Source organism: Ictidomys tridecemlineatus, chromosome 11 (assembly GCF_052094955.1).
Source record: "Ictidomys tridecemlineatus isolate mIctTri1 chromosome 11, mIctTri1.hap1, whole genome shotgun sequence".
In the NCBI taxonomy this organism is placed as follows: Eukaryota; Metazoa; Chordata; class Mammalia; order Rodentia; family Sciuridae; genus Ictidomys; species Ictidomys tridecemlineatus.
In genome coordinates, this window is record NC_135487.1 from 130937090 (window position 1) to 130959668 (window position 22579).

Sequence of the window (22579 nt, forward strand, 5' to 3'; positions counted from 1 at the left end):
TTCTCCTGTCCCCATTGTCAAAGTATCCTGGAGGTTTACTCAAGCTAAAAAAAAAAAAAAAGGAACAGTTCTACTTCCAGGAATCAGGAACAAGACAGTTATGAAGTCTCTGCTCAAGTGCATGGCTAGAATTGTGTTTCTATGCCATGTGTTATAGTGGTCTCCCTGTTAGTGGAGAATGTGTTCCAAGACCACCCAGTGGATACCTGAAAGCTCCAATGGTACTGGACACTATGTGTACAATTTTGAAAAAAATTCCATTATAGATGGAAATGATGCCTTTATTTTGTTTATTTTTATTTTGTTTATTTTTTTTTTAAAGAGAGAGTGAGGGGAGAGAGAGAGGGAGGAGAGAATTTTTTAATATTTATTTATTTATTTATTTTAGTTATCGGCAGACACAACATCTTTGTTTGTATGTGGTGCTGAGAATTGAACCCGGGTCGAGTGCATGCCAGACAGGCGCGCTACCGCTTGAGCCACATCCCCAGCCCTATTTTGTTTATTTTTAATATATTTTTTTAGTTTTAAGTGGACACAATACCTTTATTTTATTGATTTATTTTTATGCGGTGCTGAGGATCAAATCCAGTGCCTCACACATGCTAGGCAAGTGCTCTGCCACTGAGCCACAACCCCAGCCCACATACAATTTTTATACATACCTATGATAATGTTTAACTTATGTATCAGATACAGTAAAAGTTTATTAACAATTATAATAATAAAATGGAATAGTCACAACAATATGACGATTTCATGGGTGGAAGATTCTTTCTTACTAGATATCTTAGCAAACTCAGCTTATTCACTTTTTTCTTCCTTAGTTGAGAACTTTTACCTTTTTTACTTAAAGAAGAAAGCGTTTAGGGCTGAGGCTGTGGCTCAGTGGTAGAGCACTTGCTTAGCATGTGTGAGGTACTGGGTTTGATTCTCAGCACCACATAAAAATAAATAAATAAAGTAAGTAAGTAAGTAAAGCTCTTGTGTCCATTCTTAAAATAAATAAGTCCTTATTTTTTTAAAAAAACTATGAATTGCTTATTTCTGAATTTTTTAATTTAATATTTTTGGACCATGTTTGATCACATGTAAACAAAACCACAGAAAGTGAAACCATGGATTGGGAGTGAGGGGACAATAGCTATTTCTAAGTGTATGTGGGGGAATGGTTCCAGGACCCTTGTGGATACTAAAATCCATGGATGTTCAAGTTCCTTATATAAAATGGTATAGTATTTGCATATAACCTACATTTAACCTCGATGATCTATAATACCTAATTTAATGTAGGTGCTATGCAAATAGTTGTTATACTGAATTGTTTTAGGAATAATGCAAGAAAAAAATCTGTATTTATTCAGTATGGACACAATTTTTTTCCTGAATATTTGTGATAAGCAGTTGGGTGAATCCAAGAATGTGGAATGCAGAGGACTGACTGCACCCAATTGCTGTTAAAGACAGGTCTAGCCTGGTCTCATTGGATAAATGCCTTCTCTGATTAATTTCTGGTCCAAGTCCCTGCATAAGCATAGATGATGCCCCACACTTAGATTCTAAAGTTATGGATATCAGTTCATATTCATATAAGAGCTTTCTATTGCCTAGAATATTTGACCAGCATGGATAGATATGAGGGCTGGATATGAGGGCTTTAATTCTTCATTACTTGCTGTGCAAGAACCAGTCCTCTTCAGACTAACATTTGTTAAACTTTGGTAAGCAGCCTAGATGCCCTTCTTTCTTTCTAGTGAATTCCTTTGTGGACTTCCCTGACAGTTGAGCCATATCCCATTCTACCAAATTTTCTTAACTTCAGACTTTGGAGAGTAGGCAACAAGAAATTTTTGGCTGAGAGAGATTATGGGATTCACCCAAGGAAAACTGGTTCTCCTCTACCACAGAATTCTATCTACTTCAAAAGATAGAAGTAAACGGGCTTGTGTTTCATCTCTTTTTTTTATTATTCTCAACTCATTCTCTATATCCATTGTGGAATGCAAGAGTGAGAAGGCTGAGAAATGGGGAGGTGAGAAAATATAAGGTCTGGATCATAAAGTCTGTATAAAATATTTCAAATCTCTTGTAAGCGGGTGTCCCAGGTTTTATCACACTTCAGCTCAGAGGTGTTTCTGTGGTTGTGGAGCTTGCCTCGTACGGATTCTTCACCAACTTGGCACACCGAAAAATCATCACTATCAGAAATAGAAACAGAAGGACAACAAACGCAATGGCAAAGCCTTTGTCCACGTCGACACTGCTAGACGGGCTTGCGTCTTCCATGCTGACACACACCTCTGCCCTGTTAGCCAGCAGCAGTTACCTCCTCAGGTACGACTCCAGGTTTGTCATATTCCTAGAAAAAAAAAAAAAAAGGATAAAACAAGTTGTTAGTTGTTGTTGTTGTTGTTGTTGTTTTTTTTGTGTGTGTGTATGTGTATAACAATACCGCGTGGAGCCTGGTGCTGTGGCATGTTTTTAATCCCAGGGACTTGGGAGGCTGAGGAAAGAGGATTGAAAGTATTAAAAATAATAATAATACCAAAATGGGGTCAAGGGTTGCAAAAAATCATGAAGATCTATTTTAAAAGAGTCAAGTTACAGTGACACATTCCTATAATTCCAGCAACTTGGAGGATTGCAAATTTGAGGCCAGCCTGTGCAACTCAGTGAGACCCTGTCTCAAAATAAAAATAAAAAGGGCTGGGGATGTAGCTCAATGGAGAGTATCGCTAGGTTCAATTCCCAGTTACCTGCCTTCCAGAAAAAGACTTATTTAAGAAACACTTATGATGGCACTGGGGTTCTGGCTCAGTGATAGAGTGCATGCCTAGCATGCGTGAGGCACTGGGTTCGAGCCTCAGCACCACATAAAAGTAAAATAAAGGTATGTGTGTGTCCACCTACAACTAAAAAATAAATATTTTAAAAAAAGAAGCACTTATGAAATTGCTAAAGTTAATAATATATATTCCATAAGGCCAATAATGACTACTCCTATTTGCTCTGCCAATCTGTTTCTTTGTTGTTGTTCCCCCCCCCCCCAGTTCTGGGGGGTTGAACCCAGGGCCTTGTGCATGTTAAACTGTGGTGCAAGGGCTCCACCACTGAGCTATACACATCCTAGGCCCCGACCCATTCTTTATGGGTACTGTGGTGGGGTGAAGGGTGAGAGTTGGTGCACATATGGTTGACTAGACCTTCTCTTTATAAGATGTGAGAGAGATTATTATTTTTTTTTTAAAAGATGGGAGAGACAAGAAACAGCAATAAGAACATCAAAAAAGATGTGTGAGAATTCTGGTTCCTATTGTTGCGACTCTTGAGAATATACCCGATACTTACTGACCCTTGTCCTCACCTTGGGACTTGACCACAACTCTGTAGTAACAAGGAAGTTGCATTCAACACCTTTTACCTTGGGTTCTCATGGCCACCAGCTGAGCTCCTGCGCTGATGGAATGAACAGACATTGTAAATTTCTGATAAACGGATTAATTTAAAAAAATAAAAGATGCTATTTTGTTAACCAGATTTTCTTAAAAAACAACAACAAAAACATATGGGATGACAGAACAGATGTAAAAGATTATTAAAATGGGTCTTCGTCTCAATTATGATTATGGTACAAAATTGCACAATATGTAGGTAGTATTGCATGCTTCAAAGAGAAACCTCCTAACCAGGCATTGCAAAAAGCAAGTGGCTAAAGACCATTTTTTTTATATCCTCAGCTTAATATTCTGCTTGAGGGTGTAAAAAGGATTGAAAGTGAAGAGGCAGCAAATTTATTTATTTGGAGAAAACTGTTGAAATGTTGGTATTTTCCACCTGTTCTTACCACATTTATGAATCTTTCAGCACGTTATGTATTAGCATACTTATCAAGTCAGAGCTGTGAAAGCTACACTCAGAAATGTCACTCCTCCTCCATCATCCTTTTATTTCATTCCACCCAAGTATTATCCTTTCTACCCCATTCCTATTATCTTCATCCTGTAGGTAATAAATCTCCTCTATTTCTGGTTCATACTTCCTGTGTTCTTTTCACAAGTAAATCATTTTTCATTTCTCCTTTTTTTCTTACACCAAAGATAGCATCTCATAGATAGACATTCTTGCATTTTTTTCACTTAATAATACATCCTGGCTCAGCAACTTAGCAAAATCCTGTTTCAAAAATTTAAAATTAAGTAAAAAAGAGCTGGAGATGGAGTTCAGTGGTAAAGTGCCCTTGGGTTCAATCCCCAGTACCAGAAAAAAGATTCTGGGACTCCCTTCTAATCTGAAATGATGTTTATAGGTAACTTCTGCATTATTATTATTATCATCATCATTATTTTATATTATTACTATCATTATCATTATTATTTTGTGGTACTAGGGATTGAACCCAGGGGCACTCTACCACTGAATTATATTCCTAGTCTGTTTTATTTTTTATTTTGAGGCAGGGACTCACTAAATTGCTTAGGACCTCACTAAATTGCTGAGACTGGCCTCGAATTTTGTGATTCTCTTGCCTCAGGCTCCTGAGTTGCTGAGATTATAGGCATGTGATATCAAGCCCAATTTGCATTATTTTTCATTTTTACAACTGTGGAGTATTCTTTCCTGTGGATAACCACTCTTATACACATATTTAATTATTTCCAATATTTTTGCAGCTATTAATAACTACTAATGCCAGGCATAGTGGCACACACCTGTAATCCCAACAATTTGGGAGGCCGAGGCAGGAGGATTGTGAGTTTGAGATCAGCTTCAGCAAATTAATAAGTCCCTAAGCAACTTACTGAGATCCTGTCTTGAAATAAAAAATAAAAAGGACTGGGATGTGCTTCAGTGATTAAGCACCCCTGGGTTCAATCAGTACCATAAATAAGTAAATGAACAAATTAATCTTTAAAAACTATTAGTAATGCTACAGTAATAATGCAGCAATAATACTTGTGTGCAGCTATTTTCATAAAAAAGGTGTATCATCAGGGTAAAACCCCACAGTGCATTTGTTGAGACAAAAGTTAAATGAATTTGTACTTATAGTAGATATAGCTAAATTTTCCTCCATAATGGTTGTATGATTTTGCATTCCTGTAAACAATTACTGAGGGTGCCTGCTTCCTCACAGCCTTGCCAACAGAATGTGTTGTCTCCAATAATTTATAATCTTTGACAATATAGATAAAGCATTTTATACTGGTATAGTTTTGTCTTTTATCATGAATTATATTGAAGATCTTTTAATTAAATCTTTAATTTAATTTATATCTCTCTTTTGTAGCAACTTGAAATATAATTAATATATAATGAAATATAATGAAACCATACAATGTACACCCATCAAAAACCATACAATGTACACCCATCAAAAAACCATTGGCATGTACAGCAAAAGTGTACATGCCAATGTTTTTTTAGTGTATTTGCAGAAATGTGCAATCATCACAATATTCCACTTAACTGTCACCCTATATTACCCCTGGCTCTAAACAACCACTAATCGACTTTCTGTTTTACACACATACAGATGCAGACACACACACACACACACACACACGTTTTGTGACTGGCTTTTTTTTTTTTTTTTTTTTTTTTTGGTACCAGGGATTGGACTCAGGGGCACTCAATCACTGAGCCACATCCCCAGCCCTATTTTGTGTTTTATTTAGAGACAGGGTCTCACTGAGTTGCTTAGTGCCTTGCCATTGCTGAGACTGCTTTGAATTCCAGAACTTCCTGTCTCAGCCTCCCGAGCAGCTGGAATTACAGGCGTGCACCACCATGCCCCACTTGACCGGTGTGACTGGATTTTTTTTGCTTAACAAGATGTTTTTATGATTTATCCAGGTTGTAGCATGTATTGGTACTTGTTTTCTTTATGTGACTAAATAATATTTTATTGTAAGGATATATACCATATTTTGTTGTTGATTCATCCGTTTATGGACATTTGGGTTATTTCTAAATTTTGGCTATTATGAATAACATTGCTACAAACATGAAGTTTTGTGTGGCTATGTTTTCATTTATCTTGGGTATATACTTAGGAGTGGAATTATAAGTGGGAATTCTATATTTAATCATCTGAAGAACTACCAGATGATACTTCACACATAGTAGAAGGGCTAGAATTAAAAGTCAGGTAAGAAGTGTCAGTGGGGATATGGAGAACTTGGAACCCTCCAACACTGCTGGTTGGAATAAAATGGTGCAGCCACTTTGGAAAACAGTCTGTATAGCTCAATTGACAAAGTGCTTGCCTCCCATGCACAAGGCACTGGGTTCAATCCCCAGCACCACAAAAAAAAAAAAAAAAAAAAAAAAAGAAAACAGTCTGGTAGCTCCTCAAGTAATTAAGCATAGAGTTATCACTTGCATATGTCTGTGTCTCTCACTCTCTTTCTCTTTTTTTCTTTCTTTTTGAGAACACGGGGATTGAACCCCAGGGGACTCGACCACTGAGCCAAATTCCCAGTCCTATTTTTAAAAAATTTTTTTTAGTTATAGACACAATACCTTCATTTTATTTATTTATTTTTATGTGGTGCTGAGGATTGAGCCCAGTGATTTACACATGCTAGGTGAACACTCTACCACTAAGCTACAATCCCAGCCCCCCAGCCCTGTTTTGTATTTTATGTACTGAGTTGCTTAGTGCCTTGCTGTTGCTGAGGCTGACTTTGAACTTGAAATCAGCCTCCCAAGCCACTGGGATTACAGGTATGTGCCACTGTGCCCAATCTCTCTCACTCTCTTTATGTTTTACACCAATAATTAAAAAACCAAATTGCCCAGTGACTTGCAAAATTTTCCTCTTATCCTGTGGATTTTCTTTTAACTTTCTTAACATTGTCCTTTGAATCACAAAAGTTCTTAACTATTTTTTTCTTTGGTTACTTGTACTTTTGGTGTCATATCTAAGAACCCATTGCCAAGTCCAAGATCACCATGATTTATCCCTATTTTTCCTCTTAAGTACTTTACAGGGGCTGGGGATGTGGCTCAAGCGGTAGTGCGCTCGCCTGGCATGCGTGGGGCCCGGGTTCGATCCTCAGCACCACATACCAACAAGGATGTTGTGTCCGCCGAGAACTAAAAAATAAATATTGAAAAATTCTCTCTCTCTCTCTCTCCTCTCTCACTCTCTCTTAAAAAAAAAAAAAGAACTTTACAGCTTTGACTCTTATGTTAAGGTCTTTAACCCATTTTGAGTTCATTTTTGCATATGGTGTAAGGTTAAGGCCCAACTTCATTCTTTTACATGTGGATATTCAGTTTTCCTGGTATGATTTGATGAAAAGAATATATTTTTTGCCATTGAATGTTTTCAAAATTCTGGTTGAAAAATCATATGATCAGAGAAACATATTCATTTCTGGACTTTCAATTCTATTTCATTGATTTATCTATCTACACATGTATATATTATGCCAATATTACACTGTCTTAATAACTGTGAGCACTCCAACTTCTTGTATTTAAGATTATTTGGTTACTCAGGGTCTCTCAAGTTTCCATACAAATTTTATTTTAGTTTGTTAAAATTTTTAAAAATTTTTTGGCTGTACTGGGGATTGAACTCTACTACTGAGCTATATCCCCAGCCCTTTTTATTTTTCATTTTCAGACAGGGGCTAGCTAAATTGCCCAGACTGCCTTGAACCTGGAATCCTCCTGCTTTAGCCTTTCAAGTTGCTGGGATTACAGATGTGCACTATTGTGCCAGGTTCCATGTGAATTTTAGAGCCATCTTGTCAATTTTCACAAGGAAGCCACTGGGATTCTGGTTACAGATTACACTGACAATTTGAAGAGTATTGCCATCTTAATGATACTGTCTTCTGATTCATGAACATGGGGATGACTTTCCATTTCTTTAAATTTTTTCAATCTAACAATATTCTATAGATTTCAGAGAATTTTGCACTTATGTTGGTTATGTTTATTCTTTATTATTTTATTCTTTTTTATGTTATGCTATTTATTTATTTTACATTTGTTTTTGTAATACTGGGGATTGAATATTCATGGTAGGCAGGCGCTCTACCACTGAGCTACACACTGGACCTATTTTATTTTGGGGGGCGTGTGTGTGTGTGTGTGTGTGTGTGTGTGTGTGTGTGTTACTGGGGATTGGACCTATGTACTCTACCACTGAACTACAGCCACCCCTGCCCCAGCCTTATTTTATTTTTTATTTTGAGATAGGGTCTCGCTACATTGACCAGGCTGGCCTTAAATGTGAGATCCTCCTACCTCAGTCTTTCAAATCATTAGGATTATAGGCATGTGCTACCTAGGTTAGTTTAAGTGAAATTATTTTGCCAGGCACAGTTGTTCATGCCTGAAATCCAGCTATTTTGGAGGTTGAGGCAGGAGGATCACAAGTTTGAGACCAGTCTGGGCCATTTACTGGGACCCTGTCTCAAAAAGGGGCTGAGAATGTAATTCAGTGATAGAGCACCCCTGGATTCAATCCCCAGTGTTGGATAAAAAAAGGAAAAAAGGGAATTGTTTTCTTTTTTTTAATATTTATTTTTTAGTTGTAGATGGACACAACACAATGCATTTATTTTTATGTGGTGCTGAGAATCAAATCCGGGTCTGCCCGTGCTAGGCGAGTGCTCTAGTGCTGAGCCACAATCCCAGCCCAAGGAATTGCTTTTTTTTTTTTTTAAATACCTTTATTTATTTACTTATTTATGTGTGTGTGGTGCTGAGGATCGAACCCAGGGCCTCACACATGCTAGGCAAGTACTCTACCGCTGAGCCACAACCCCAGCTCCAGGAATTGTTTTCTTAATAATCTTTTTTTTGAGACAGGGTCTCTTTGTGTTGCCCACGCTTGTCTTAAACTCATACACTTAAGTGATTCTCCTGCTTCAGTCTACCAAGTAGCTGAAACTACAGGTGCACACCACCCCAATGGCTAATAGTACCTTTTAAAAATTTTTTTTCTTGTAGTTGTAGGTGAATAGCATGCCTTTATTTCATTTGTTTATTTTCATGTGGTGCTAAGGATTGAACCCAGTGCCTCACATGTGCTCAGCAAGTGTTCTGCCACTGAGCCACAGTCCCAGACCATAATATTCATCTTTTATGTAAATCATTTGTTCATGTCTTTTGTCCTTTTTTCCAGCCTCATTCTTTTTTTTTTTAAGAGAGAGTGAGAGAGAAGAGAGAGAGAGAGAGAGAGAGAGAGAGAGAGAATTTTTAATATTTATTTTTTAGTTCTCGGCGGACACAACATCTTTGTTGGTATGTGGTGCTGAGGATCGAACCCAGGCCGCACGCATGCCAGGCGAGCGCGCTACTGCTTGAGCCACATCCCCAGCCCCCAGCCTCATTCTTTACATGTTGTTTATGCAGGAAGAATGTTAGTCCTGCAGATGTGACATATATTACAATATTTAATGTGACATATATTGCAAATATTTTCTCCTGGCTTTTCAATTGTCTTTTCTTTTTACTTGTGGTGGCTTTTTTTTTCTTTTGCCATACAAGTTTTTTTTTTTTAATCAGTGATATTTATCAATTTTTTTATTATCTCTGAATTTTGAGTCATTATTACAAAAATTTCCCCTCATCCAGATTATAGAATTCACCCGTGTTCTTTTCTACTGTTTATCTGGCTCCTTTTTCTTTTTTTCTTGATCCCCTTGGAGTTTATTTTAGTGTATGGTGTCAGGAATGAAGATTCTCAGTAATTTAGTGAGAACTTGTCTCAACAAAACCAACAAAACAAAAAATGGGCTCAGATGTAGCTCAGTGCTTGTGGTTAAACCCCTAGTACACACACACACACACACACACACACACACACACACACACACACACATACAAAAGAGCTGTGGTCATTAGGGACAGAGGCACAGCTTGTCAAAGAACTGCAATGAAAATGGTCTTAAGACTTAGGATGAGAGAAAACTGGTCTGGAGCTCCTCCTGTTGGCTAGAAAATGTGGGAAGACTGGTAGATATTTGTGCAACTTTCAAAGTATGTTTATTATTTCCATACATATGACATTATTCCTGTGTCTTGTCCTTTTTGCGGTGCTCTTTCAGAGCAATGCCATATGCTTTTTTGTGTTCCAAATTACAATGGTTTCTCACTCTAATTTCCTTTCAGGCCTATTTCCAAAATATCTCTTAAATCAATTCTGTTCTCTTCATTCCTACTACTAATCTAGACTACCAATGCCAGCCTCCTATAAATTCCCTCTGATTTCTTGAAAACACTCTTGTTCCCTTCTGAACCACAAAGTGATCTTTAATAAATGTAAATTGATCAGTTCTCTGATTAAAATCCTCCAGCAACTTCCCTTGTCTTGGACCTTCTTAATGTTAGGGCTACACTTTGATCTAAGCTTGTTTTTTTTTTTTTTTTTTTTGCCACTTTCCGCCCCTTATACTTTTTGATCTTGGAATATTGGACTTTTCATAGTTTCATGAATTTTTCGTGAAACGCCTCTTGCCTCCAAATCTTTCCCACTAACACTCGCTGCATTTTTTTTTTATAGACATAGAAAACTCCCTGCATTTTTATCCTCCCTCTATATTCAACTTTTAGGTCTAAGCTTAAGTATTAATTTACCAGGGCAATTTTCTTCAATCTATTATAGTTACCTTAGTGTCTATATTCTCTGATAAAATAGTAATCCTAAATGAGATTATGGGCCATATCTAATTTGTTTCTTATCCTAAAAGTCTGGGTTATATTATATGCTCAATACATTTCTGTTTAATGAATGAGTGTTGCACTGTATCTTGCTAAAGTGGATGTGTAAAAATTTCTGTTGAAGGAATTTTTGTGAATGAATAAATGACTTTGAGATACAGCATTGAATGAAGACAGAAGAAGACTACTGGTGACCTACTGGAAATAATGTCAGCAGAATAGTGAAGAAGGAATCCAAACTTCAGTGAATAGAGTGGAAATGGCAGTGAGGAAATGAAGACACTAAGACTTTAAATAATTAAGGAGACATTGAACTAGGAAAGAAAGAAGAGAAGTAAAATAGCAGCTGAAAGCCTATTGCAGAATCAAATGAGGGATTTCTTTTCAAAGGTGGAATAGAAGGGTATCAAATAGGATGGGTGCTTTTAGTTGCAAGTGACAGAAAAGTCTAATCAAGTGAGGTTTTAAAAATACATGGGTTAGAGGTATAACTCAGTGATAGAGCACATGTTTAACATGTATAAGAACCTGAGTTCAATCCCCAGCACCAGAAAATAAAACAAAACCACCATGCAACTTATTGATTCATGAGGCTAAAAGGTCTAGAGCAAAACTAACTTTAGAAATGGTTGGACTCCAAGTCCAGGTGTCACTGGGTTATATCTTTACATGTTGATTGCTTTTTCTGCCCTGCCTTTATTTTGTGTTTTTATTCCCAGAATGGCTTCCCTTATGGTATCAAGAATGGGTCCAGGAAATCCAGACTTCACGTATACCCCCCTATACAACATCTCTCCTTCCTCCATTCCAAAAGGACAAAGAACATTTTTATATCAGACAGGATTCTTGTCTGTCAGCAACAGAAATGGAGTCTCTCTTACTTAAACAGAAAAGATATTTATTGGAAAGAGATCATTTAGCCCCTAGAAGGAGAACTAGTTTTACCAAAAAAATCAGAAATCAACAAGCCGGGCGATATGGTACACAATTGTAACCTCAGCTACTTGTGAAGCTGAGGCAGGAGGATTGCAAGGCCAAACAATTTAGAGAGACTCTGTCTCAAAACAAAAAATAAAATGGAAGAATGCCCCTAGATTCAATCCCCAGTACCACAAAACAAACAAACAAATTTTAAAAAATGAAAAACAGAAACTAACAGAAGCCAGCCATCAGAAATCATAGCCTAGTCTGGTCAGGACAATGCTGGCACTAGACACGGCCACCATCAGACATTGCTGTTGCTGAGTATTCTTGATGCTGTCATTGGATACTGCTGCCTCTGCCATGCCTGAATTATAAATTGTGTCATCTTTGTGTCACTCAATATTCTAGTCCCTGGCTAGAGCATCCAACTGGTCACAGCCGAGTCACGCACCAGCACCTCAGCTGTCACAGTGTGGAAGAGGGAATATTTGGTTTCTCCAGACTTCTAGAGTGGGAAGGAGATTCTGTCTCGCACGGATTCATATGTAGGAAGATATCCCCAATAACAGGGGATTTTGGATGTTGGGCAAACAAAAAATGACAAACATCCACTTTTTTGATCTTGGCCCCAGTCCAACTAAGTGCTCTTTTTAAAAAGACTCATCTATAAGGGAAAGGTTGGAAATAAAAGGGAAAGAAAAAGGTATACAAGGTAAATGCTAACCAAAAGAAAACTGAGGAGCTATTTTAATATCAGACAAAATGGAACTTAAGGTAAAAAGTATTTTTAGGGATAGAGGATTGATAAATACTGATACAGGATTCAAGTCAGCAGAAAGATATAACTGTTCTAAATTTTATGCATCAATAAAATAGCTGTGGGCTGGGATTTAGCTCAGTTGGTAGAGTGCTTTCCCTGCATGCACAAGGCCTTGGGTTCAATCCCCAGCACCACCAAAAAAAAAAAAAAAAAAGTTTAACAATAAACAAAAAGCAGCAGAATTATAGGAAGACACTGATAAAAATCACCATTACAATAGGTAGTCAATATATTCTCATTTTTTTAAAAAATTTTTTTAAGAGAGAGAGAGAGAGAGAGAGAGAGAGAGAGAATGTTAATATTTATTTATTTTATTTAGTTTTCAGAGGACACAACATCTTTGTATGTGGTGCATGCCAGGCGAGCTCGCTACCTACCGCTTGAGCCACATCCCCAGCCCTATTCTCAATTATTAAGAGGGGAAAGATTGCTATGAAGAAAACTATAAAACATTGATGAAAGAAACTGAGGAGGACATGAAAAGTAGAAATATATCCTGTGTCATGGATTAGAATAATCAATATCATTATTTTAAAATTTTGGGGCAGAGTCTCACATAAATTGCCCAGGCTGGCCTTGAAGTTGCAATCATCCTATATCAGCCTACAAAATAGCTAGGATTATGGGCTTACACCACCATGTCCAGCTTTCAATATTGTTAAAGTATCTATACTACCCAAAGTAATCTACAGATTCAATTTAATCCCTATCAAAATACCAATAACTTTCTTCACAGAAGTAGAAAAAACAATCCTAAAATTTGTATGGAATGACAAAAAAAAGTCAAAGAATTTTTCTTTTTCTTTTTTTTTTTTTTTGTACCAGGGATTGAACTCATGGGCACTCAACCACTGAGACACATCCCCCCAGCCCTATCTCACTGCGTTACTTAGCACCTTGCTGTTGCTGAGGCTGGCTTTGAACTCGGGCTCCTCTTGCTTTAGCCTCCTGAGCTGCTGGGATTACAGGCGTGCCCACCATGCCCAGTTTAGGTCAACGCAATCTTGATGAAAAAGAACCAAGCAGGAAGCATTCCACTATCTGATTTCAAAATATACCACAAAGGTGAAGTAATTAAGACAGCGCAGTTTTGGCATGGAAAGACACATAAACCATTGGAACAAAGCAGAGCTAGAAGTAAATTCACATGTCAACACCCAACAGTTTTTTGGTTTTCTTTTGTATTAGGGATTTAACCTGAGGCCATTCACAACTGAGCTACATCCCCAGCCCCCCCCCCTTTTATTTTTAAGTTTAAGACAGGATCTCACTCAGTTACTTAGGGCTCTACTGAGTTGTTGAGGCTGGCTTTGAACTTGTGATCCTCTTGTCTCAGTCTCCTGAGCTGCAACTGATTTTTGATAAAGGTGCTAAGAACATGCCGTGGAGAAAGGAAAGTCTTCTCAATAAATGGTGTTGGGAAAATTGGATATCTACATGCAGAAGAGTAAGACTAGACCCTTATTTTCTTACCAGTTATAAAAATCCAATCAACTCAAAATGGATTAAAGATTTAAATGTGATACTTGAAACTATGAAACTGCTAGTAGGAAACATAATGGAAACATTTCTGAACATTGGAATAGACAAGGACTTTTTAAACAAACCCCCCAAATCACAGGAAACAAAAGCAAAAATAGACAATGGAGATGAGATTACATCAAACTAAAAAGCTTCTGCTCAGCAAAGGAAACAATCAACAAAGTGAACAGACAACCTACAGAATGGGAGAAAATATTTGCAAACTATACATCTCACAAGAGGTTGATATACATAATGAAGAAGGCATTCCAAAAACTAAATAGCAAAAATTTTTAAAAAATCCAATTTATAAATGGGCAATAGACCTAAATAGACATTTCTCAAAAGAAGACATACTAATGGCCAACAAGTATATGGAAAAAAAAATGCTCAACACTACTAATCATCTAGGAAATGCAAATCAAAAGTACAATGAGGAATGAGGTATCTATCACCTCACTGCAGTAACAATGGTCCTATCATAAGCAATAGAAGCAGCTAGCCAGGTTCAGTGGTACACAACTGTAATCTGTTAGACCAGGACGCAAGAAAAGACCACTGACTCCAATTAAAATCAAATTAAAGCAAGCTTATTATTTCGACCGGCCGGACTGCCTTTTCCTCCCAAAATGGTGGGAACAAGACAGCAGCCCCACCTTTCCTACAGCCCAGCTTTATAGCCCAGAAAGTTACACAAAAGGGGGGTTACAGATAACAGAACTCTGACAAGCATCACACTAATGGTAGTTTACAATTTTTTTTTTTTTTTTGCTAGCCCCAACATCAGAATTTATGAGGACCATTAGAGCCTCAGAGAGGGTCGTTGTCTGGCCAGGGAAGGCCAATATTTATGAGGTGTCACTAAAGTTTCAGAGAGGGCTGCTATCTGGTCGGAGAGCCAGGCATGGGTGAGTTCAAGGCATGGGCAGGCATTCCAAGCAGGTTCAGAATTTGCAGTAATTTATAGTAAAGCCGAAATTAGCTTTTCATGGCTTTGTGGCAAGATGGCTCCCAATTTTAATAAAAGATCAGGTTGGGTCTATCATAATCCTAACAAATGAGAACTCAAAGGCAGGAGGACTGCAAGTTCAAGGCCATCCAAAGCAACTTAGTAAGACCCTGTCTCAAAGTAAAAGACAAAAAGGACTGAGGATGTAGCTTGGTGATAAAGCACTCTTTGGTTCAATCACCAGTACTTATTCCCAGGGAAAATGTTTAGCACATAGATGAATAGTCTTGAGTTTCCATGGGCCTCATATTTCATATGGAATAGCACATTATTTTTATTTTTTGCAGTATTGGTAATTGAACCCATTATATGCAAATACTCTACCAATGAGCAACACTCCCAGTTTTTTATTTTTATTTTTTTTTTTATTTTGAGACAGTGTCTCACTGAATTACTGAGGCTGGCCTCAAATTTGAGGCTGAGGGTTAGGATTGTGGCTCAGTGGTAGAACGTTTGCTTAGCATGTGTGAGCACTCAGTTTTATCCTCAGCACCATGTTAAAAGAAAAAAAAACTAAACAAAATAAAGTTATTGTGTCTATCTACAATTGAAAATATTTTTAAAAATTTAAGACTGGCCTCAAATTTGCTATCCTATTGCCTCAGCCTCTCAAGTAGCTAGGATTAGAACTGTGTCCCTCCATTCCCTACCTGTGGACACTGAATTATAAAAGGGATAGGGGTACACTAGAAAATCTTCAGTGGAAAAAAACTAAAGTAATAGAAATACCATATCCTCTGAGAAATTATTAAAGAATCATCAATAAGTCCTTGATAGTTATGTTTAAATTACTGAAAATCTTGAGACTTAAAATTTAGGGTAATGAATTGAAATGTTATTCTTTCAGACACAGGGGAACCATTGAAGGTTTTTGAGCAGATAAAACACTTTGAGAGGAGAGGCCAAAATTGTTGTGTATCGCGCTAACTGTAATGTAAGCCCTAGGAGTCTGTTCTGTTCATGGTATAGCTTCAGCGTGTAGGGAAAGGCTGGCACTCTGTGGATATTTAATTCACACACATGAGTGAATTAATATTCATATCAGTACTTGGCATGTTGTGTGTGTACGATTCATGCTTGTTGAAAGAAGGAAAATAAATTATCAAAGCCGTACTTTAGGAAGATAACTGTCAAGAGTGCGTAAAAGGTACTGGAAATATAAAATAGCACAACAGGGGAAAACAACAGGGAGGCGTTGTAGCAGTGTCAAGAGGAAACAAAGGTTAGGGGACCAGATAACAGAAAGGAGGCATGGATACGGATACAGGTTGTGAAAAGATTTGCAACCACTTAGGAATTAAATGGACATATAGTGGGAAGACAGAAGTGCTAAAGAAATACTGGGACTTGAATTTGGGAAACTGAAAGAAAAAATTTGACATTCATAGAATTATTTATTTTAAGGATAGCAGATATTTTAATATACCACAGTGAATTCTGTTTTGGGGGAATAGGTTAATTTAAAGGTACGGACAAAACATGCTCAGAAAGGCAGAAATGCAGGACTGAAATTTAGGAGGAAAAACAAGATCTTTGGAATTGAGAGTCACCCAACTACAGGATAATTGAAATCATAGTAGATAAGAAGATCAAAGGAAAATTAGCAACAATAAAATATCTGCATTTACGGTGGAGGAAAGAGGTCAAAAAGCCACAGATGGAGTAGTTACAAGTAGGAGAGACTGGAGCTTGTAGGGTTGAGGAATTGAAACCATAAGAGAATTTGAAGGAGAGGGTTTGCTGATAGTGATAATGCTCCAGGGAGATTGAAAATGTTCAATATCTGGAAATTGGAAAGCATCAAGTCACCTTTGGTTCTCTTTCTCTTTATCTAATTAAATCTGAATTTCTGAACCTTGAATCAAAGGTCCTGTACTGACTCAGACTTTTCACTCATAGCTGCCAAATTCCAACAGGCTACTTTTGCTCCAATTAGGATTAGAACTTTCCTCCCTCTCCCTCCAAAAGTAAAATGCATTTTTAGTGGGGCTGTGGCAGGTGGGAAGAGAATAAAAAACGATAATGTTGTTTTGTCCTAAATATACCATGTATAATCTTGGCTCTTTTCATATGCATGGATCCAGGTTTTATGGAACCTAAGTTTATAAATCTCTCTTTAAGAAAAACAGTACAAGATTTTGAATACAAAATTTGGTAAACAATTTTTGTATTTTTATTATTAAGTATTATTATTATTATTATTTTGGGATAGGGGATTGAACCAAGGAGAGCTTTACCACTGAGCTACTTCCCTACTCCTTTTTTTAAAAAAATATTTTATGTTTTTTTTTTCTTTATTGTAGTTGGACATAATACCTTTATTTCTTTTATGTGGTGCTGAGAATAGAACCCAAGGCCTCATACATTCTAGGTGAGTGATCTACTGCTAGTACATTTTTATTTTTTATTTTGAGACAGGGTCTTGCTAAATTGCTGAGGCTAGCCTTGACCTGTGATCGCCCTGCCTCAAGCTCCTGACTAGAGAGTACAGGCATGTGCTAACCAATTTTTTTGAATGGAAAAAGTTACAACAAATTATTGGAGGCTTGGATATTCAGTTTCTTTTCTTTGAGATTTCTTAGGCTAAAATAGCTTTTTTTTTTTTTTTTGGACACATATGCTATCAAAAAAGGTAGATTCAAAATTTGCTTTTCAAAGTAAGACTTGTCCTAGAAATGTTTGTAAAAGTGACTTTAAAGTTCTTGTATTCTTTGAGACAAGTAGCAGCATTGCTCAGGACTAGTGTGGGAGGAAAAGAAAGTGGGGCATGACTATTGGTTTATGTTAAATCTGGTCCTGCTCAAGTGAAAAACAGAAAAGAACATTTGTGAATCTTTAACAAAGTCACTTTCTCTTTGACTTCCAAAAGGATCAAAGAGATCACCTCTTCCTTTCCATGTGTTCTTTTCCCTAATCTCTTCATTCTTTCCACCAAATAGTACCAAATCATTTTTTTTTAAAAACACCCCCAAGCTAAAAAGACCCAGCATTTCTCTCCTGGCCCCAAGTTTAGCCTAAAGAGAGAAGTTGATGAAGAAACACAATAATGAATCTTACTATAATTCCTAAAATCAAAGACAGTCTTTGACTAATAGGACTAATCAGGGTGTTTCCCCAACTTACCTTGAAAAGAGACCCTAGCCAAGACCATCCCTCTCAGATGCAAGTTTCACTTTTCCAAAAAAGCTATGACAAAACAAAGCTCTTTACTCCTCCCAGTCATTTCCCTCATGTTGCCCCAGCTCAGAGGAAGATGCCATTAAACTCGGGATTGTTGGGATTTTTCCCAGGTGGAAACAACACCAGGAAGGCATATGGGTCGTCATTTACCTTTTGAGAGAGAGCTGTCCTAGGCTGGATTTGGCTGTTGCCAGGGCAGTCTCCTCCTACTCAAGCACATCTCTTGGCAGCTTTTCCTCTCTTTATCAACCCCCTGGTGCAAAAGAGGTTGGTGGCTCTCTCCCACGCTGAACTCAGAAGCTTCATGAATAGTTTAAAACAGGATCAACTTTCAGGCACTCCCATCGTGGGTGAGAAAATGATCCCACTAGATTAAATTGGAGCCTAGATGGGTGGAGGAATATTTCCACAACTCTGCCAGGGCCCGGACAGCCACAGTTAATAACTCAGGTAGTACTTTCTAGGCATGATCACACGGGTGGTAGAGGATGGATCAGCAGCCAGCTTTTGGCCTATGCAATGGGTCTCTGGATTAATAGCTCACCTCAGAACTTGCTAGAAATGCAAATTCTTGGATCCCAATCTCAGCCTTAATGAATAAGAAATCTTAGGGGTGTTGGTGTCTGGGTTTTAACCAATTCCTCTATGTGATGTGATATATGCTCAAATTTGAAAACTACTTGTCAACAGGATCAGTAAAGCTTTAAAATCTTTGCCATCTTTCATCAAAAGTATTTACTGGGGACATTTGGATCAGAAAAGTCAAAATGATTTCACTTAGCTTAGTCATTGTACATGTTCATAAATATTTCTAATGCAAAATTTACCACTGTTTTCTAAAGTTTTTTTATACTTTTTTTTTTTTAGGTGTAGCTGGACATAATAACTTTATTTATTTATTTTATGTGGTACTGAGGATCAAACCCAGTGCCTCTCGTGTTCTAGGCAAATGCTCTACCACTGAGCCACAATCTTAGCCCTCTAAAGGGTTTTATTTATTTTCTACTTTTGGGTTCCAGGGATTGAACCCAGGAGTGTTTAACCACTGAGCCACATCCCCAGCTCTTTTATTTTTTATTTTGAGACAGGATCTTGCTGAGTTGCTTAGGGCCTTACTGAGTTGCTGAGACTGGTCTCAAATTTGAGATCCTCCTGCTTCAGCCTCCAGAGTCACTGGGATTAGAGGTGTGCACATTGCACATGGCTGTTATAATTATTATTATATTTTTAGTTGTAGTTGGACACAATACCTTTGTTTTATTTATTTATTTTAAATATTTATTTTTTAGTTGTAGTTGAACACAATGTCTTTATTTTATTTATTTTTATGTGGTGCTGAGGATTGAACCCAGTGCCTCGCACATGCTAGGCGAGTGCTCTACTACTGAACCACAACCCCAGTGCCTTGTGGAAATGTTTTTGTGGGATAAATTTTTCAAAATATTGGGGCTGAGGATGTGGCTCAAGCGGTAGCACTCACCTGGCATGCATGCAGCCGGGGTTCAATCCTCAGCACCACATACAAAGATGTTGTGTCTGCCGAAAACTAAAAAAAAAAAAAAAAAAAAAAAAAAAAAAAAAAAAAATTAAAATTCTCTCTCTCTCTCTCTTAAAATTTTTTTTTCAAAATATTAAAACTATAAATGCTAGGTTATAGGACCTGCATATTTAGAATTTTAATAGGCACTTCCAAATAAATACTAAAAAGGTATATCACAATTTACACTCCCATAAACCCATAAATAGGCATGAAAATGTGTTTTTTTGTAGTTTCATTATTAGAGGTCACTATTAATCTCTGAAATATTCATTTGCCTAATAGGCTAAAAATAATATCTGCTTTTTAAAAACTGTATTTCTCTAATTATAATAATATTGAGTCTCTATTGTTTGTATATTTTTTTGCATGTTGCTTCACCTATCCTTTCCCCATTTGATAGGGTTTATTAATGTATAATATATATAATATATATATATATATATATATATTTTTTTTTTTTTTTTTTTTTTTTTGTGGTGTTGGGGATTGAACCCAGGGCCCTAATGCATGCAAGCCAAGCACTCTACCAACTGAGCTATGCCCCAGCCCAAGCCCACTCTCTTGATTTTGAACCTGTTTTCTATCAATGTCAGCATCCAGAATTAAACCTTTCTTCTCAGCTCATTAATTTCTGTCTTCACTGGTTTCCCAGGCCACTTTCATCCCCTTCCAAAGACTTTTAAACTGTGCTGCTCCTGCGGCTCTAGAACCTTCCATCCCTAAGATACTGATCTCATTTGTCTATTTGTCTCCAATTCTGGGAAAATGGCTGTGTTTGCTCTCTTTCACAGTTCTCAGAACTGACAGAGAAAGGAATAACAATGCTCCACAGTTTCATGAACGTGTATGCCTTTTAACTTTGGGAGCATTTGATGATCTTGGCCTTTTATTCATACCTAGCTGATTTCCCACATTGAATTTCCTCAACTCTTGAGCTGCACCCAACTCCATTTCTACATTATTCTCACCAGAAGTTTCACCAACTCTTTGAGAACCGAAGTCATCACAGGTGAGTTAAACTTTCTTTTCCTCCACTTCAAAATGTCTATATTTAATTAGTAAAAAAATTGCCTTGGTTTTCTGAGGGTAAACATAGTCATAATCTTATCTCCTCATCTCCCTTGTGTTCTCAGACATATACATCATGCCTGGCAGACACATACATATTCTTGCCTATTTATTTATTATAATTATTATTTTTGTATTGGGGATTGAACCCAGAGGTGCTTTAGCACCAAGCTACATCCCCAGCCCTTTATAAAATTTTTTATTTTGAGCCAGTCGTGGTCCCGCATGCCTTTAATCCTAGCAGCTGGGGAGGGCGAGGCAGGAGGATTGGGAGTTCAAAGCCAGCCTGAACAATTTAGTGAGGCATTTAGCAACTCTGTGAGACCTTGTTTCTAAATAAAATACAAAAAAGGGCTGTGGATGTGGCTCAGTGATTCAGCACATCCCTGGGCTCAATACTCAGTACAAAAAAAAAAAATATATATATATATATATATTTTTTTTTTTTTTAATTTTGAGACAGGGTCTCACTAACTTGCTTAGGGCCTTGCTAAATTGTTGAGGCTGACCTTGAATTTGAAATCCTCCTGCCTCAGGCTTCCAAACTTCTGGGATTACAGGTGTGTACCACTATGTCCAGTGTCTTGCATTTTTAATTTGTCCCTTTCTACAAGCTCAGTCTATAGACATAGTATACTGTTTCTACCTCACCCTATCTCTACCCCCAGATACCATTTAATTACTTGCTATTCATTGTCATGCCTCTTGCAAAACTGATCTATTATAACCAGCAGCCTCTACTTATTTACCCAATAGCATCTGATTTCCAGTTCTTAGATTTACTTATCTATCCTGATTTTCCTTAGTTTCTCTGAATATATGATGTTGTTGCCCAAACTATTTTATCTTGAAATTCCTTTGACTTCTATTGTCCGATTCTTGCTAGGTTATCTCTTACCTTCTTCCATAATCTAAACTAGGCTTTCTTTTTTTCTTTTTAGGTATTCTTTTCCTCATTGCCATTTTTTTTTAAATCTCCTTTTTCATTGTTTTCTTATTTATTTATTTGTGATGTTAAGGATTGAACCCAGGGTCTCAATGCATGCCCAGACAAGCATGAGTAACTGAGTAACATCCCCAGCCCTTTTTCTTTCTTTTTGAAAATCCTTTTTCTTATCTCTTTTAACTTTGGTTCTGACATTCTTTGCAGTGATAAGTCTCTTACAATTGATGCACATGTTTTGGTCGAGAGGTGGGATCTAGTGGATTTCCTGATTCTGTTTTTTTCTCCCCCAAATAGCTTAAATTGGTGTTCCTTAAAATTTTATCCTCCAAAAGTAGAGTTTTCAGATTAAAATATACAAATTCTTTAGTGCAAATTGTCCTATGCAACATTCAAAACATACTAAACAGTGGTACATATACACAATATTACTCAGGCATAAAAAAATGAAATTATGACATTTGCTGGTAAATTGATAGAACTGGAGACTATTATGCTAAGTGAAATAAGCTAATCCCCCCAAACCAAAAGCCAAGTGTTCTCTCTGATATGTGAATGCTGACTCCCTACAGGTGGGAGAGGGGAAGTTCTCTGGAACGGACAAGAGGGAGTGGGGAGAAGGGAAGGGAGATGGGAATGGGAAAGACAGTGGAATGAATCGGACATTCCTTTCCTATGTTCATATGTGAGTACACAACCAGTGTACCTCCACATCATGTACAACCACAAGAAGGAAAGTTATACTCCATATGTGTTTGAGATGCCAAAATACATTCTACTGTCATGTATAACTAAAAAGAACAAACAAACAAAAGAAAGGCAACACCTTTTCTCAGTTAGCCTCTCTGAACAACACTGGAAGGAAGAGGTATAGGTAAATTAAAAGAAGTT

At 37.2% G+C, this 22579-nt stretch overlaps 1 protein-coding gene across 4 annotated transcripts; it reads right to left on the minus strand.

The window, feature by feature from the left end:
- Positions 1-1943: 1943 nt before the first annotated feature.
- On the minus strand, positions 1944-18429 carry Ctxnd2 (cortexin domain containing 2). Of its 4 annotated transcripts, none has more exons than XM_040287532.2 (3): positions 18288-18429; positions 3365-3456; positions 1944-2359 (listed from the first exon to the last, which is right to left on the minus strand). In XM_040287532.2, exon 3 carries the CDS (start codon positions 2284-2286, stop codon positions 2119-2121), a length of 168 nt encoding a protein of 55 aa, XP_040143466.1. In that variant the 5' UTR covers positions 2287-2359; positions 3365-3456; positions 18288-18429; the 3' UTR covers positions 1944-2118. The 4 variants fall into 4 exon arrangements, with proteins under 4 accessions (XP_040143466.1, XP_077883747.1, XP_077883746.1 ...); XM_078027621.1 differs by having other exon boundaries at positions 3365-3451; positions 18288-18423; XM_078027620.1 differs by lacking the exon at positions 18288-18429 and adding an exon at positions 18081-18281.
- Positions 18430-22579: the final 4150 nt, after the last annotated feature.

What these genes read in the sequence shown, in the direction of transcription:
- Ctxnd2 (XM_040287532.2), bottom strand. Translation starts at nt 2,286, where the DNA reads ATGGAAGACGCAAGCCCGTCTAGCAGTGTCGACGTGGACAAAGGCTTT.